This window comes from Macadamia integrifolia, chromosome 11 (assembly GCF_013358625.1).
Source record: "Macadamia integrifolia cultivar HAES 741 chromosome 11, SCU_Mint_v3, whole genome shotgun sequence".
Lineage (NCBI taxonomy): Eukaryota > Viridiplantae > Streptophyta > Magnoliopsida > Proteales > Proteaceae > Macadamia > Macadamia integrifolia.
In genome coordinates, this window is record NC_056567.1 from 4,035,981 (window position 1) to 4,053,889 (window position 17,909).

The 17,909-nt window shown below is 36.0% G+C and overlaps 1 protein-coding gene across 12 annotated transcripts; it reads left to right on the top strand.

The window, feature by feature from the left end:
- The first annotated feature begins 8,539 nt into the window (after window positions 1-8,539).
- On the top strand, window positions 8,540-17,666 carry LOC122093707 (disease resistance protein At4g27190-like). Of its 12 annotated transcripts, none has more exons than XM_042664128.1 (8): window positions 8,767-9,018; window positions 9,129-9,467; window positions 10,042-10,113; window positions 10,758-10,853; window positions 12,367-15,854; window positions 16,171-16,253; window positions 17,348-17,405; window positions 17,493-17,666. In XM_042664128.1, the coding sequence occupies exons 5-6, from the start codon at window positions 14,037-14,039 to the stop codon at window positions 16,198-16,200; spliced, it is 1,848 nt and encodes a 615-aa protein (XP_042520062.1). In that variant the 5' UTR covers window positions 8,767-9,018; window positions 9,129-9,467; window positions 10,042-10,113; window positions 10,758-10,853; window positions 12,367-14,036; the 3' UTR covers window positions 16,201-16,253; window positions 17,348-17,405; window positions 17,493-17,666. The 12 variants fall into 12 exon arrangements, with proteins under 12 accessions (XP_042520066.1, XP_042520065.1, XP_042520067.1 ...); XM_042664127.1 differs by having other exon boundaries at window positions 8,939-9,258; window positions 9,431-9,467; XM_042664132.1 differs by having other exon boundaries at window positions 8,540-9,467; window positions 12,340-15,854.
- The last annotated feature ends 243 nt before the right edge of the window (window positions 17,667-17,909 follow it).

Consider the following 17,909-nt stretch of genomic DNA (forward strand, 5'->3'; position numbering starts at 1 on the left):
TAGGCTAAAGGACTCGAGTAATCGGAATTAATATTCAATTTGGTTGTCTCTGATTCTGATCCAATTCTAATCTGAGTTGGTTTGAGAAAGAAAGAAAGAAAAGAAAAAAAAGCCATTTGAATTAGAAAAAAAAAATTTCGTAGAAAACCCATTCTAGATTGGATGTCAATTAATATTTAGTTATTTTCTGATCTTTAGCCAAAAAAAAAAAGGAAGGATTGGACAGAATTGGGAACTGTCGTGGCCAATTAGTCCAATCCGATCTAAATTCCTAGAACCATAGTAGGCTAGGGGTAAAATAATAGGTGCTTAATTTTAATTATTTGAAATATTACATATGCTAACTAATTAAGATCACTTATGCCTCATTTTTCTTTTCTGCTTTTGGTTTTGTTATTTAAAGCCCTAGGGTTTGTAATTGTTTTTTTTTTTTTTTTTTGGTTAACCAAGGTGTCCGGGTCAGCTTACGCACACCTCGACTAATTCTCAAGGAGACTAGCATAGCAACCCACCTCTATGATCTCCACTTAAATCGCAGATGCATAGATGAGAAATCGAACCTGAGACCGTGCATCTAATCCACACAATCCTCAGTTCGCCATAACCATCTGGGTAACCCACGGGTGGGTACAAAATAAATAAGAAAACATACACACACACTCACACAGAATGTATGTATATAACTAGAGGGTTTGTGCGATTGTGAAAACTTAAGGTATGTATATCTATTATTTTCGCTCTCTTTTCTTTTTTTGTTTTTTGTTTGTTTAGGGTAAACCTTTAGTTGTTCCTTGTTTAAATTACCGTTAAAACAAGGAACAATGGAGAAACGGCGCCACTTTAATGCTTATTAAAAGAGTTTATACTCCTGGTCTATATTCTTAGCAAAGGGAATCAAAGAGAAGTACCAAATTAGATGGACCCCATACCCTTTTTTACTCTTTCTTCTGATTTTTTTTTTTTTATTATCTTCATATAGTTACTTTATAATTCATCTTGTATAGTTGTATATGCATTATGGAAAGAAAAATGTGGTTTTATATTCTCGTAGGGAGATACTTTAATGTTAAAATTCTCATATAGTTACTTTATAATTCTCTTTTGAAGAAAATAGTTTTTCTTATTGTACCTATTTTTGGCACCCCATAGAACATGTGCCACAAGTGCCAACTAAGCAGTTAGGAAGAGGCGTGTTTGCCCCTAAAATGAAAAAGTGTACAAATAAATAAATAAATAAATAAAATCAGAATTTGGCAATCCATAATTCTAACTCAGGCTTATTCCAAACCAAAATAATATAAATAAATAAAAACTAACAAAGTTAATTCAAATTTGTGGGTCTGTCTAAATATCTAATTGGAAGTCTCAACTATTCCAAGTAGCCGACTTATTTATTTATTTTAAAACATTCCAAGTAGCTATTAATAAACGTGAAATTTCCATTTATTGCCAATTCTAACTTTCAAGATTTTATTTTCAATGTTCATCATCTCTCTGCTAGTTTTAAGCTACAACAATGGATATTGTCATTGGACCCATCACAGAAGTGTTAGAACTCCCTATGAGTTTGAGTTTGAAACCCTATTGAGGAAACCACACAGCAAAAACAAGAACACAAATCTAATAAAGTTATGGAGGATCGATTTGTACCTTTTACCTAGTATGCTGAAGATGATTGATGTTGGTCACTTCTACTTTCGCTCTCTTGGCTTGGCTATGGATCTTCTACAGCCCCTTAAACCTCCTTGGTTCTCTCACTTTAGTGGTAAAGTGAGGAAAAGTGAATAATGGAATGCGTCTAGCAGGGGAAGGTTAAGCCCAGCTAATATAGTCGCGGTAGCCGGCCTCGCTGAGCGATGTGGGATTATGCATCCTAACAGTGCCACTGCCACATCGAACTCACCTACTACTTCCGCACTACCGCCCGGCTCTGATACCAACTAAGGCGCCAGCACACCCACATAAACGCATCTAGCAGGGGAAGGTTAAGCCCAACTAATATAGTCGCGGTAGCCGGCCTCGCTGAGCGATGTGGGATTATGCATCCTAATAGTGCCACTGCCACATCGAACTCACCTAGGACTCAAAACCTAGTATTTATAATAATGTCCTGCATCCAAAACCCTAAACCACAATGGGTTGAGCCAGCATATCCCTAAACTTGAGAGTGGACCGAACCGATTCATACAATTTGACTCTCACCCATTTAATCAACCCGAATAATTAATTTAGCCCATAAATCCAACAAGAAGTGGTCTAGTATTTGGTTTCTCCCTTCATGCAGCACGCCAACTATCTTGTTCATAATAAGAGAAATGCTAATGACCTTAGAAACCAAATGGCAAAACTTGGAGATCTGAAAACAGATGTGCAACGTTCTGTCGATGCAGCTCATAGGAGAGGAGAAGTGATAAAAGTGGTGGTGGAAAGTTGGTTAACAAGAGTGAATCAAATAAAGTCTGAGGAGATAACATTACATTATGATTGGAAGAGATCAAGGGATGCCTCCAAGGGGGTTGCTCTGGGCGTTATGAAGTAGGGAAAGATGCAAAATGCATGATTGACAATGTCAATCAGCTACTAAATGAAGGCCAACAATTTTCTGTTTTTTCAGATCCTTCTCCGTTTCATCCAGGCCCAAAATCCATGCAAACACTAGACTTTCAAGTTTATGAGTCCACCACATTAGCTATGGACAAAATCATGGGGCCTTTGAAGGATGAGAATATCAACATGATTGGTGTATATGGGATAGGAGGAGTTGGAAAGACGGCCTTGATGAAAGAATTGGTTAAAAATTTGAAAAAAACAACATTTTTGATCAGGTTGTGATGGTTACTGTGTCTCAAAACCCGGTCTTGAAGAATATCCAGGGCGAAATTGCAGAGAAATTAGGGCTGGAGCTTAAAAGAAGAGTACATATCAGTGAGAGCAAGACTCCTATTAGAGAGATTAAAGAAGGAGAAACGAATCCTCATAGTTAGATGATTTGTGGAAGCCACTAAATTTACTAGAGGAGGTAGGAATTCCTTATGGAAACAATTGCAAAGTAGTTCTCACAAGAAGGGAGCTCAAAGTGTGTAATCAAATGAAGACCCAATCCAATGTCGAAGTAGAAGTTCTATCAGAAAGAGATGCATGGATTCTCTTCAAATGGGCTGCTGGAGATCGTATAGAGGACGACGATATGCTAGGTCCGTTGGTAAATCAATTTGTATTAGAATGTGGGGGATTGCCATTGGCAATCGTTGTAATTGGAAGTGCACTACGAGATAATGACCGATTTGAATGGGAAGATGCAATCAGCCAACTCAAGAAATCAAGCTCATCACCACCGGATATTGATGGTGTGCGTGAAAAAGTTTACTGCTCGATAAAATTGAGCTATGACTTTCTTTCTAGAGAGGAAACTAGATTTTGCTTCTTGCTTTGCTGTATGTTTCCATGTTTCCTGAAGACTATATTATTTCTGAGGATGATTTACTTCCCTACGTGGTGGGGGAGGGGTTGTTTGGAAATATTCACACCCTTATGGAAGCAAGGAAAAGATTGCACACACAGATGGAAAGACTTAAGCGATCCTGCTTATTATTAGGTTTTGATAGCGGAAGGAAGGACAAAGTATACGTAAGGATTAGGAGTGCAACATGGCCAGGTTGGGTTGGGCTTCTTAAAACCCTAGCCTAACCCTGAGTCCCCTTAACTAGGCCCATTCCCACCCTGACCCTGACTCAGTGCCTCAAAACTTCAACTCAGGCTCAACCCTTCAGGGTTCAACCCAACCACCCTCACCCACCCTGATTGGCCCTGATTTTTCAAGGTCGGCCGAGGATAACCCTAATTAACCCTGACCCTAACCCTGATTGACCCTGGTTTGCCATCAAAGGCTGGGTATACCCTGATCCTAACCCTACAAAATATGAAAGAACTAAAAAATTAAAAATATTCCTAATAAAGAGGAGATAAAAAAAAAAAAAAACACACACACACACACATACACAAAGTCACAAATTACTTGTCAAAGGAGAACATCCTAAAGCAAACATTCAAACAATACAAATAACTTCAACTATTATGGTAAACAAAGAGGACATCATCTTAGGAAAGCAAATAATCCAAAAAATTTCAATTATTTACCATGATAAATAAAGAGATCATCTTCATAAGGCAAACAATTCGAAGATCTCAAAATCCTTGTCATATTAAACAAAGAGAAGAACATCTTAAGAAAACAAAAAATCTAAAGTCAACATCAGGGGCAAAAACCAGGGCCGGGTTAGGCCAAAATCAGGGTCAAAAGTTAAGGTAAAAAAATCAGGGCCGGGTTCAGGGCCGGCTGGGCGGGCCAAAGACATCAACCCTTACCCGCTTTGACCCTGACACAGGGTCAGGCCGGCCCTCAAGGCCAAACTTTTGGAGTCGGTATTTGTTCGGAATCAGGGTGGGTTCGTGCCGTCAGGGCCAAACTTGCACCCCTAGTAAGTAAGGATGCATGATATTATTTGAGATGTGTCTATATGAATTGCATCCAATGAGGATCATTGACTTTGTTATAGAATCCGGTAGACAATTAACAAATTGGCCTAATAGAGAGACGCTATGGAAATGCAAGAGACTTTCGCTAATACGAAGTCGAATTACCTATCTCCCCAGTGGGCTCAATTGCTCTTAGCTTTTGACCTTATCCTTAAGGGAAATTCAGAATTTAAGAGAAATCCCTGATGGATTTTTCCAATGGATGATATCATTGAAGACTATAGATCTAATTAACACATGTATCCCTTCGATACCATCTTCATTGTCTTGCTTAACGGACCTTCGAGTGCTGCGTATTAGTGGAAGTAGAACTTTTGATGTCTCATTGCTTGAGAAGTTGAAGAACCTTGAAATACTTCATCTATCTGATTGCAATGTAAAAAAACTAGGAGAAGAGATAGGAGAGCTTACAAATCTGTGTATGGAAGGACACATACCCATACATATAAGTACCTGTAGACGTACAAGTACATCTGTACACGTACAGGTACATTTGGGCCTATAAATACCCATACCTACAAACTAGTTTCTTACACACAAAAAATCCAGAGAGAATGTCTGTCTTGTACACTCTTACTATACTGTATTCTATACTGTTTCATCTTCTCTCTTCCCTCTCTTTAAGTGTTACTTACTATAGCTTACGGACTCCCTTTAATTAATCACATTAGGAGTGCTACCTTTGTGATTAGAGGGTGATTTTATCTTGGAGGTAAAAGAGTAGGTCGACCCTTTATGCACAAATTAGGGGCTCTTTAACACCTTAAGAAAAGTATCTTATACAACTTCACCCTACTGTACATGCGCACGGAACTTTCTGTTACTTCTACTGCTATACTCAATACAAGGACTACATCTCAAAGGTTAGTATAACATTTACATTCATTTCAGAAAAGTCTAACACTGCCTCTCTAATATTCTATGAACAACAGATTTTATTTTAGTAGAGATGAGGCAGAGCAGATTTTTCACTCTATCCAATTTGAGGATATCAATTGGTGTAAAACCAGGGTAGGTCATCAAACTCTAGGAATTTATCTGGAAATCTGTTCTGCGTTTGAATGTCCAAGTGATGAAGCTTGAAATGAAGCTGGAATGATCAGATTGAAATAATCTCTTACATTCACAATGGGGAGGGGATCCATTTTACTTGATGAGATCAGTGGCCATGTCCATGCACACTAGGACTTGGCATGATAGTTTGGAAATGTTTGCTGAAGAGCTTGCCCGATAGTGTTGATTAGTGTATTCATTCCTCATATTATAGGGGTATCAACCGGTCAGGCTTGGTTGGGTTTGGCGGGCCTCTTAGCTTGCACCATGATTTGTCTGTTTAAGAAATTAGTCATGCTAGGTCAGGCTCGGTCCAGTTCTAAGCTCTAATGGGTTAATTGAACTGTAATCGGGCCTTATTTGGGCCTTAAATGGGCTAATGTATAATTAAAGCCTTAAATGGGCTCAGTTTTCTTAGATTTAAATTTTTTTAATATATTTATTAAATCATTAGTAATTTAAAAAAATATATATACTTAATTACAATCAATAATTGATTAAAAATATCAATACATATCTTATTCTACTAAAAAAAAATTCAAAATATATCATATAAACAGTCCGGTTAGTAGGTCAGGTTGAGTCAGACTTGTAAAGGTGTTGGGCCGATCAGATGCCCATCAGGCTTACACCTTGCACTATGAACTGCCTATTTATAAACTTGTCAGACTTGATTGGATCTGTTGGGCCAGGCCTAGAATTAACACCCCTTCTCACAATGTACACTGCTTGACATATCCGCATATGCACCAATTAAATGTTACTTTCCTACATTCCAAGGAGTATGTGGTCTTCCCTGACCCCTCAATGAGTCCCTTGTGTTGCCCCTAGTGGGCCCTTGCACCAAGCCAAATATTATCGTTCTTATTATCTAAGCTTAGAAAGAATAATTTCATATAGAAAAGCACTTTTTTTTTTATTATTATTATTATACCGGCCAAAGAGAAACATTCTTTTTTCTTTTCTTTTTTTTTCTAGAAGATTAGATTATATTAAAAGTGAAGAAAAAGAAAAATATAACACAAAGCAAGAAGTGAGCCCCCACCTTCAGCATTGCCATTAGCAGGGGCTCTCAAGTGCTACCTCAGAGAGTTCATAAATCTAAAGCGAGATCTCCCATCTATGTCGAATTGTAGCTCATTAGCCATACGAGGGAGAAACATTCATTAATCATATTTATGTACATTATAAATCATATCTGTCCTATATATGAATTTTTATTATTGTTTTTAAATAGAAAAGCTTTTTCTTTTTTGGGTAAATAGAAAAGCACTCTCAGCTACACTTGATACTTTCATAAAGAAATGAAGACTACAATTATGACATCTCTTTATACTTGTCATTCCTTAAAGTGCCACTCATGGACCTCTTTAGTCATCATTGTCTATGGGAGAAGAGAAGAAAAGAAGGGATCCGGCTTGTTGTAGTGCGCTACGCAGATCTAAGGGTTGGGAGTTTTCAGATATGCAGTCTAAGGCATGGATCCGAAGTCCAAGATGCTCCCAACCCTTGAATCTGCACTACATGTCATGTCGTGACGTCCGATCCAAAAAGAAAACAAAGTTGAAGTGACCTATATTGTCCATTAAGAAAAGAAGTAGGACATTGATCCATACAACCTAAGCATACATGGAATGGTTCAACTTACTCGAATTTGATGTTATGGTCACTCTACCTTAGTTAATCCTTGTTAGATCTATATGTACGAATATACATTCTAGATAATGTTTTGTTCGAGTCAGATCAAGGTACATTTCATTTCTGTCCAAAAAAAAAAAAATCAGATCAAGCTTTGTACAAGTTAATTTTCTATCTAATTGTTGTCAATGAACTATTCATTTGATGAACTTATACTTGATGGCATTTAACATCTGTTATGTTTTTGTTCTTGGTGGACCTTTGAGAGAACAAGGAAATGGTAGAGTTGTATGGTAAGGATTATTAGGTTCTTATCCTATGCCATCTTTTGTGTATAATTATGGAGTCTTCTTAGGTGCATGCATATAATATATCTTTCTTAGGTTGCATTAATACATATATAGTAGAAGTTTTTTAAGTTAGGCATTTTGTTATTGACATCCTCTAAAGATATCAATAGATTTGCAATCATATTCTTTAGTCTCTTGTTTTATTTCCAAAAGTTATTTAATGTAAGGGTAGAAAAGAATTTTTAAGAAATTGAAAAAAAATTTAAGATGAATTTTAATGCAATTCTTATGTGAAATGATTGATTTACTCTCATTGAAAAAAATAATATAAAATAATTTTGTGTCAAATTCTAATTTATGCTATTCTACGACAGGGAGGGATGGTGTGAACTATGAACTAGAAGACTTGAACCCCAAGACCTCTTAGTAGGATGGGTTTTAAAATGAATCAAACTTGGATTTGTTTTAGTAGTCGTTAATAGATCCCAGATCCCATCTCGTATCTATACCGGATCTACTGTTTATAATCATATTTAGTATTTTTATACTCACGAAAATTTACATACAGCTCTGCCGAGGTTCGATCCATTTACATCTACCCTCGCATTTCAAAAATTACAAATCAACCCAGCACACATAACATGGGGAGTGAGGTGTTAATTAGTTTTAAAATGGAGAAGACTTAATTAACCTTTTTACATACTTGAACTAAAACAACTAACAGAAACTACCAATATTACCCTTTCCTCCTTATTATCTTAAAATCTATAAATTCTCCAAATCGAAGGAGACAATGGCTTAGGGTTTTCATTAGTACCTTGTCCTGTGAAGCTGGAGACAACTCAATGGTGAAGGTGAAGAAAGAAATTTCCGAGGAAAATAATGTAGAATACCATGTGCTCGCCGCACACAACGGCATACGCCAATTTTTTATAGGGTTCTGCCTAGCGGGAGGATCGAAAAATTTTCAAGAACAGAGGTTTGGAGGAATAATACAAATTCCATGATTTACTGAAATGGGGAAAATGGAAATCTGTCCCATATTTAGCCCTACAAAACACGATCACTTTCATCAAAAGAGGCCGACCTGAATTGGTAATTTTTTTTCTTTTTATTCTATTTATCTATACCAATGAGTGCTATTGGGTTGACTCGTAATTTTTGAAACATTAAGGGTGGATGGAATCCTTGTGGAAGGTGGATGTAAATTTTTCTTTTTATTTATAAAGAAACTTATCATTAGGAAGAAATGTACAGTGACTTGGACATTTATTCAAGTGGCCGACATAACCCTCTTTAGTCAAGTCATCATCCATAAAGGAAAGGAAAGCAAAGAAGAAAAGCATCTTTATCTAGTCATCCTCCACTCAGAGAAGAAAATTACTCTCCATCTCCACATTCTTAACTTATAAGGACCCAAAACTCATTCAAAAGGACAAAGCATAAAGAAGGAACGAAGCTAGATGCTGTTACTCCAGTTCTCCTCTTCTATTCAGAAACTGTAAAGCCTTCTTTATTCTTTTTTCTTTTTTTTATCAAGTGCACATTCTTAGATCGTGGGGTTGTTTTGAGAATGAATTGATCTGAAGCTCACAAGATCACCTGATACAGAGAGAAGGAGCAGCTCACAAGATCTATCTTGGAAGGTGACATTGATAACTCCATGTTAGAAGGTGACTGTGGGGAAGAACACCAGAGAGAAGAGATGACTGTTAACCAAAGGGCAATTCAGTGAACATAGGTTGGTATTTTTTAAAAATTTAGGAAAAATGTTGAGTGATAAGGTTTCATTTGATTGTTGTGAGAAAGTGGTCTCTCCTCATCTTCCCCTAGACTTCCTCACTCTGTAGAGGAAGAGTTTAGGGTGGATGCTCTGAGTTTGTTAAGGTTTCGTTTCTTTTGATGTGGTAGAGTTGAGGAGTTCGGTTTCTGCTGATGGCAATACCAAAGGTGGGGATGAATTATTTCTTCTCTGCTCTGTCTGTTTATGAGTTTCTGATATCATTTTTGACCCAGCTTGTAATTCTCTTTTGTTTTTCTCTTATATAATAAGCATAATCTTTTTAGCGAAAAAAAAAAAAAAAAAAGATTTTTGTAATGAACTAGAGATACACACGTAGGCTAAAGGATACAAGTAATTGAAATTAGCACTGGAGTTGGTTGCCGTCGATTTTGATCCAATTCTAATCTGAATCAGCCTGAATCATGAAAAATAAATAAACTAATTATAAATAATTTAGAACCAGCAACAACAACATAAACAACAAAAAATCCTAAAAAAATCATTCTGGATTGGGTGGAATTGGGATCCGATCTCGATTCCTAGAACCCTGATAGGCTAGGGATAAAATAATAATAATAATAATAATAATAATAGTAATAATAATAATAATAATAATAATAATAATAATAATAATAGTTGATTATTTATAATTACAAAAAAAAATATTAGACTTTATAATTAGGAACACTTATGTCTCACTTCTCCCTACTGCATTTTTTTTTTTTTTTTTGTTCTTCAAAGTTGTAGGGTTGCAATCGTCTTCTTTAATACACACAAGGTACGTGAAGGCTTTTAGAATTGTGCAAGCTTGAGGTATGTATATCTATTATTCTCTTTTTTATATTTTTTTTTTATTTTATATATTTTTAGCATGCCTTCAATTCAATAGATCTAATATAATTATGATCACATTAACAAGTGTATAGTCTTATCTCTTGAAGGAAATATATGTTTTTCATTTTCCTATCCCATAAAAACATGTGCATTAACTCATAAATTTAAAAAATATGAATGGTGGTCTAAATAAGGGGGATTGCCCACCCCACTTTTTTTTTCCTTTCTAATTTGGTATTTACACAGAACCCCTCTTAGTAAGAACTACAATCAAACCAAATAGTCTCTAGAAAAACCGTCACATACCAAAATCCAAGAATTGATCAATTTCTCTCTTGTTTTATTATTATTTTTTTTTTATTCTTTGTTTCTACACCACAATTTAGTGAAAATAGAAACATAGCTTCTATTCGTATGACTTGCAGTTTATGTTTTTTAACCTTTGTATCAATGATCTAGAGACACACTTGTAAGTTATATAGGGGAAAAATATGATGAAAATTCAATGGTATATTGTCCCATAAAGAAACTTAGATTGGAGGAGGGGCTAATTTGTAATTATATATTAGATATATTAGCTAATTAACCTTACTTATGATATCCTTCTTCTTTTCTCCTTATAGTTTGATTCTCCAAAACCTAGCAGTTGTAACTGTCTTCTTCAACACAAGGAGGGTGTGTGAATAAGCTTGAGGTTTTTGCCATTGTAAAAGATTGAGGTATGTATGTTCATAAATTCTTCTCTCTAGTTAGTGGTTTATAGATATGAAGAAGTTGATTCATGGGATATAGAAATTTTTGTTTTCTCATTAAATTATAATTTCATCTTATAATGCTTTTAGTCCAATGGATTTAATTAGAATAGTGATCATTTTAATAAATGTTTAGTCTTAGCTCTTGGAAAAAAAATTATTGTTTTCCCACTCCATAAAGACATGCTTATTAATTCGTAGTTTTAAAGAAAGGGCTTGTGAACAAACCCTAAAGGGGATTGGCCCCCCTTTGTTTGGTCTTAATACAAAACCCTTTTAGTAAGTACTAAGAATCAAGCCACACAGACTCCACAAAACTGTCACTTTCAAATTTTCATGAATTTCATTTTAGCTCTTTAAATTCTTTTGTCAAAATCGAAACCTCACTTCTTTTCATATTAACTTGTAGTCAAGAATTAAACAAACCAATGTATTAATGAGAATGAGAATCATGGCAACTACCTAAGGTAATATGAGAGGTTGCCCCCCTCTCCCCTCCTCTCCATCAAGAAGGTATAAAAAAAAATTGTCCAAATCATCCATTAAAAGGAAGAAGGAAAGCTTTACATTTAGTTATTTCTCCGAAAGAAAAGTAGCTAATGAGGTTTAGAGGTATTTTAACAAACCACTAACACAAACATAAGCTGCTTAGAGTCTTGTTGCCTTGTTTCATTATTTGGGGGGTGAGAAAAATGATAAATACTTAAAATTTTGAAAACATGACGAATAAGAGCAAAAACTTGCTTTATAAATCAAAGCAAAGTACCAAATTAGATGGACGCAGACCTCCTTTTGGCATTTCTTAGGATTTTTTTTTTATTGTCTTATAGTTACTTTATAAATCATCTCGTATGCAATGAGGAAAGAAAATTGTAAAATAACTATTTCAGTTGATTTTATATTTTTGTAGGGAGACACTTTAATGCTAATTTGTGAGCGGATCTAACATAAAATAGAACATTAATTAACTCTGTAATATTTAGATTTTTTTTATTGCTTTTTTTTTTTTCTTTGTAAATGGTAATGCCAAATGTGGAGAATGTAAACGATGAGCTTGTATTTGAGCCGTTCGGATATGCGACATTAACTTTGTAATATAATTTTTTTTATAGTCTTATTGTTACTTTAAAATTCATTTCCAATATGCATGGGGGAGTGTAAAATATATGTTGAGTGAATCTTATATTTTTTCAGGGAGACACTTTTATGTTATTTTGTAAGCACATATCTAATAGGATTTTTTTTTTTTTTTTTTTTTGAGTTAGAAAACATACACTATGATTAGTTGCACATAGTTTTGTTTTTTTGAAGAAGTATTTTCTTATTTTATCTATTCTGGCACCCCATGGATCATGACCTAAGTTTCAACTAAGGTAGAAATAGATGTGGTAAAATAAAAAAACGTGACATATTCAATTGTTGTTTCTTCTAATTTTAAGATCTTATTTTCAAGGCTCATAACCTCTCTGCTTATTTGAAGCTACAACAATGAACATGGTTGGAGTTGCCGTTGGAGCCATCACCGGAGTGGTTAATTATTTGGTTCCTCCCTTCACGCGTCACATTAGTTATCTTTATCATCACAAGAGAAACGCTAATGACCTTAGAATTCAAATGGAAAGACTTGGAGAAGTGACAGAGGATACACAACGCTTGGTGAATGCAGCTGAGATGAGAGGAGAAGTGATCAGAGTTGTGGTGAAAGGTTGGTTAGAAAAAGTTAATGGAATAGTGTCTAAGGAGACAGAATTGCAGAATGCACTGAAAGAGAGCAAGGGTTGCCTCCAAGGGGGTTGCTCAGGGCGTTATAAAGTAGGGAAACATGCAAAACGCATGATTGACGAAGTCAGGGAGCTCCTAAATGTAGGTGGAACATTTGCTGCTGCTGGTGTGTCACATCCTTCTCCGCTTCCTCCCGGCCTAGAATCCATGCAAACACTAGATTTTCAGGAATACGGTTCCACCAAATCAGCCATGTCCCAAATCATGAATGCTTTGAATGATGAGAATATCAACATGATTGGTGTATATGGCATAGGAGGGGTTGGAAAGACAACCTTGATGAAAGAAGTAGCCAAAATTTCAAAAAATGATGGTTTTTTTGGTCAAGTTGTGATGGTCATTGTATCTCAAAACCCGGACTTGAAGAAGATCCAAGCAGAAATTGCGGAGAACTTGGGCCAGCCGCTTACACAAGAGTCCCTATTAGTGAGAGCAAGAATTTTATCAGAGAGAATAAAGAAGGAGAAACGAACCCTCCTAGTCTTGGATGATTTGTGGAAACCACTGAATTTAGTAGAGGAGGTAGGAATTCCCTATGGAAACAACTGCAAGGTAGTTCTCACAACAAGACAGCTTGAGGTGTGTAATCAAATGAAGACCCAATCCAATGTCGAAGTAAAAGTTCTATCAGAAGGAGATGCATGGGTTCTATTCAAATGGGCTGCTGGAGATCGTATAGAGGTCGACGATACGCTACGTCTGGTGGCGAATGAAGTTGTTAGAGAATGTGCAGGTTTGCCCTTAGCAATCGTTGTAATTGGAAGTACATTGCGAGACAAGGACCAGCATACATGGGAAGATGCAGCTAGCGAACTCAAGAAATCAAGCTCATCACCACCGGATATTGAAGGTGTGCATAATAAAATATTCTGCCCCCTAAAATGGAGTTACGACTTTCTTGATAATGATGCCACCAGATTTTGCCTCTTGCTATGTTGTATGTTTCCTGAAGACTACCTTATTTCTGTTGAGGATGATTTGCTTCCTTATGTGGTGGGGGAGGGGTTGTTTGAAAATGTTCACACCCTTACTAAAGCAAAGAATAGGTTGCACACGCAGGTGGAAAGACTTAAGCGATCATGCTTATTATTAGAGGATGATAGAGAAGGATATGTAAGGATGCATGATGTTATTCGGGATGTGTGTATATGGATTGCATCCAGTGAAGTCCATGGTTTTGTTGTAAAATCTGGTAGACCATTGACAATTTGGCCTGATGGAGAGATCCTAAAGAAATGCAAGTGACTTTCATTAATAGATAGTCAAATTACCAAGCTCCCCAATCAGATCGATTGCTCTCAGCTTGTGAACTTATCCTTACGTAGAAATCAGGATTTGACGGAAATCTCTGATGGATTTTTTCTAGGGATGAAATCATTGATGACTCTAGATCTGAATGACACATGTATCTCTTCGATACCATCTTCGTTGTGTTGCTTAATGGACCTTCGAGTGTTGCTTATCAGTGGAATTGAGGGTTATGGTGTCTCATTGCGTGGGAAGTTGAAGAAAAGTTTTGATGTCTCATTGCTTGGGAAGTTGAAGAAACTTGAAATCCTTCGCCTATCAAGATGCAATGTAAAAAAATTATTGGCAGAAGATGTAGAAGAGCTTACAAATCTGAAGTCATTGGATTTGTCATTGAATAAGAAGTTGATTATTGCCCCGAATACTCTATCGAGGCTGCCTCTTTTGGAAGAAATCAATCTGGAGGAAAGCTTTGATGAGTGGGGGCAGATTGTCGACAAAGGATCAAATAATATTGGCTTATCTGAGGTTGCATCTTTGTCTGCTCTGACTACACTATACATAAGGATACCGAATATCAAATATTTGTCTGCAAATAATAATAATATCCCAATATTTCGTTGGGAAAACATGACACGCTTCAAAGTGATTTTGGGAAACCTTGATTGGTTTAATATTCCCTTTGAGGTTCCCTTTGAGGCCGAGCAATGCGCATTGTTTTTTGGTGGAATATCCATCCCTCATCATCCACATTCTGATTGGGCGAGGTGGTTGATCTTTTTGTTGGAACGAACAAAAAAGCTACTGCTCAGAGAGTGTCATGGTCTTAATAAGTACGGTTTAAGCAGCCTAATTGGTGCAGGAGGAGCAGGGGGAATAAGGGTTTTGAATAAGTTGCAAATTCTGTGGGTTGACAGATGTGATGATGTGGAATATGTTTTGAGTACTACGACTAATACAACCACTGTTGTTGATGAGGCAGAAGATGAAGGACATCATCATCATTATCATTATCAAATTCAAGATGAGGTTCCACAGCAAATCACAACATTCAGCAGTTTGAAAATGCTAGACTTGCAGTACCTACCGAAATTGAAGGCAATCTGCCAATATGGGTCTATTCCAGTTCCAAGTACTGGTGGAGGAGGAGGAGGATTCTTCAACAACCTAAGATCTCTATATGTGTCTGGTTGTTCGAGTCTAATTAGTATCATACCCTCTGATCTGCTGGCAAACCTACCAAATTTAGAACAACTCGAGGTAAGGGATTGTTCTAAAACGACTGAGATATTCAACTCCAACGACCAAGAAGGGCATCATCAGCAGGCTACAACATTAATATTGCCGAAACTAAGACAATTGGAACTAAGACACCTCCTTTCTCTAAGGACCATATGGGATGGCGTTGTTTCACCTTCAAGCCTCCTGAACCTAGAGTACATATACTTATACAACTTGGGAATGAACTTTGTGTTCTCACTAGCCATGGCGCAGAGGCTTCAACAACTAAAGGAGCTTCAGATTTGGAATTGTGATAATATGGTGCAAATAATCTCATTATTAATGGAAGGAGAAGATGAGTTAGAAAAGGAGGAGGCCATCATCACTTGCAAGAATACGGTACTGTTTCCTCAACTTCGGGTTCTAAGGTTAATCAACCTGCCAAATCTCTCGATGGTGAGTAAAAGGGTGTTACGCAGCAGCAGCAGCAGCAGCCATGATTATAATTTTTTTTATTGGCCTTCATTGGAAACATTGACAGTTGAGAAATGCCCCAATCTGAAAAGGTTTCCCATGAGTCTACAGAAAAACGCAATAAAACTGAGGGAAATTCAAGTAGAAAAAGAATGGTTCAATGCGTTGGAGTGGAATGATGATGATGATGACGACCAAACTCATCATGATAAGTTGCAAAACCTACAAGAAAAAGGAGTCAAGGTAATTAAAATTCTTAATAATATATTCTTTTCTTCTTTTCTTGCTTAATTATCTACTATATACTATCATGCGTGTGTACATTTCTAAGTCTAAACAAAAAAATTAATTTCTTTTATTTCTTGTTCCTCATAATCAAATTAACTTGTATGAACATAGGTAAAATCATTGTCCTAATCTATGTTAGGGTTTCTTTCCTTAAAGGGCTAACAGAGTTCCTTCTAAATGTCATCTGAGACTTTTTGGGTTGAATTTTTCTTTAATAAATTATCTTCGACGCAACAAAGGATTCATATGCTTAAATGGAACCATCCAACAGGTTGAATTTGAAAGGCAATGGTCATATTGATGACGATGTTGAAGAAGAATAATTTGACAACACAGATGGTGACTAACATTCTGGTAAGTTTCTCATTTAGCATGCCGTTACCTTTCAGGATTTCTGTTGGGTTTATTAATTCCTTCTTCTTCTTCTTCTTGTCTCCCCCCCCCCCTTCCTTAGCAGCATATATACATCAAATATTGCACCAGAACTAATCTAGCACATATAGTCATATATACACATATATTTTGGTCTTGTTAATTGGGTTAGACCTATGGTGTCAAAATCCAGCCCGCAAAGGCAGGAGCGACTTATTAAAACTGAAACTGCACTGACCATCCCGGTCATGGTTTCAATCTGTTTACTATTCAGTCAGTCCTCTCACGGAAAAAGCTAATCATTCAGTCCCGGTTTTGACTCTAGAGTCTAGATTGATCAAAAACTGAGACTGGATTGACTGACCATTGGGATAAGGGTTTTGCAAACCAAATTGAAATTGTGAAATTTTTGTTTCACAGTTAAGACCATTTAATTAAACGGCTTAAACCAAATTAAAAGGTTTAAACTGATTAATATATACATGGTAAGTTAAGTCATTCATGGTTAGAATAAAAAAATCCCATTAAAAATTAAAAGATACATATAATAATATAAAATTCAATTTAATGTTAAGTTTACATCTATTTTAAGAGAAAAAAAAATAGACAAAGAAGTCGTTTGAATAAAAAACTTAAATCCCTAATAAAAACAGTTTAAAATTGAAATCAATCTGTTCAAACGGAGACCACTAAAACTATTTATTAAATGGTTCAGTTTTAATTTATCTAATAGCGTCTTGCACCAAACCAAGCTAAACCAAACAGTTTACACCAAAACTGAACCATTTAACACCCTACCACTGGGGAAGCAATGTTTGTGTCCTCTTTCAAGATTCTCTTCTGACATTATTTAGCTTAGAAAATTAATTGCCATCGATTTTATGGAATTGTTAGTGATTTTGAGCTCATTCTTGACTAATTTGACTGTTTCCATGATTCCATCTTTATGCCCATCACTGGTTTGAGTTGTTGGGGACATGGGGTGATGGATTCATATTTTGGAGGATGATCCATCCGGTCTGTGCCTATTTCTTTCTTTTTCACCCTATTCTTTTGTTTTGACCTGCAAGTATCAGATGCCTGATTGCCCGAGAAGAAAGGAGATACCGGTCGGCCACGATCTTGATTAGTTTGGTAAGTAACAAATCTAACAGTGGTTTTATTAATTGGGGCTGTATTGATGCTGTTGCAGGAAATGCTAATGGAGTATTTGTCTTGCAGCATTTGGAGTGCTACAAATTGGATTTGTTGAGATATTGATTGATAAACAGTTCAAAAGTTAGAGTTTTGAGGGATTTTTTTTAGAGTGATCATTACTATGTTGTTTGATGTCATCTGTTTCTTATGATGTAGTTGTTCAAACCTGTAATTTAATTGATTTGGAACTTTGGATGATATCTGGATTGGCTAAGTAAGGTTATTAGCAGTTGATAACGTAAGAAAGATAGTATAAAATGGACACAGTAGGTGTATTTTGTGCCTCAATTATATGTTAATATTATTACTGAATCATTTCGATTAGAGCACATAATCCATGGTCATGACATGATTCCACTCTCTATAACATCAAAAGATGACCAAATTGTTTATAAATAGAGAAGTGATCAAAGTGATGGTTGAAAATTAGTTAGAAACATT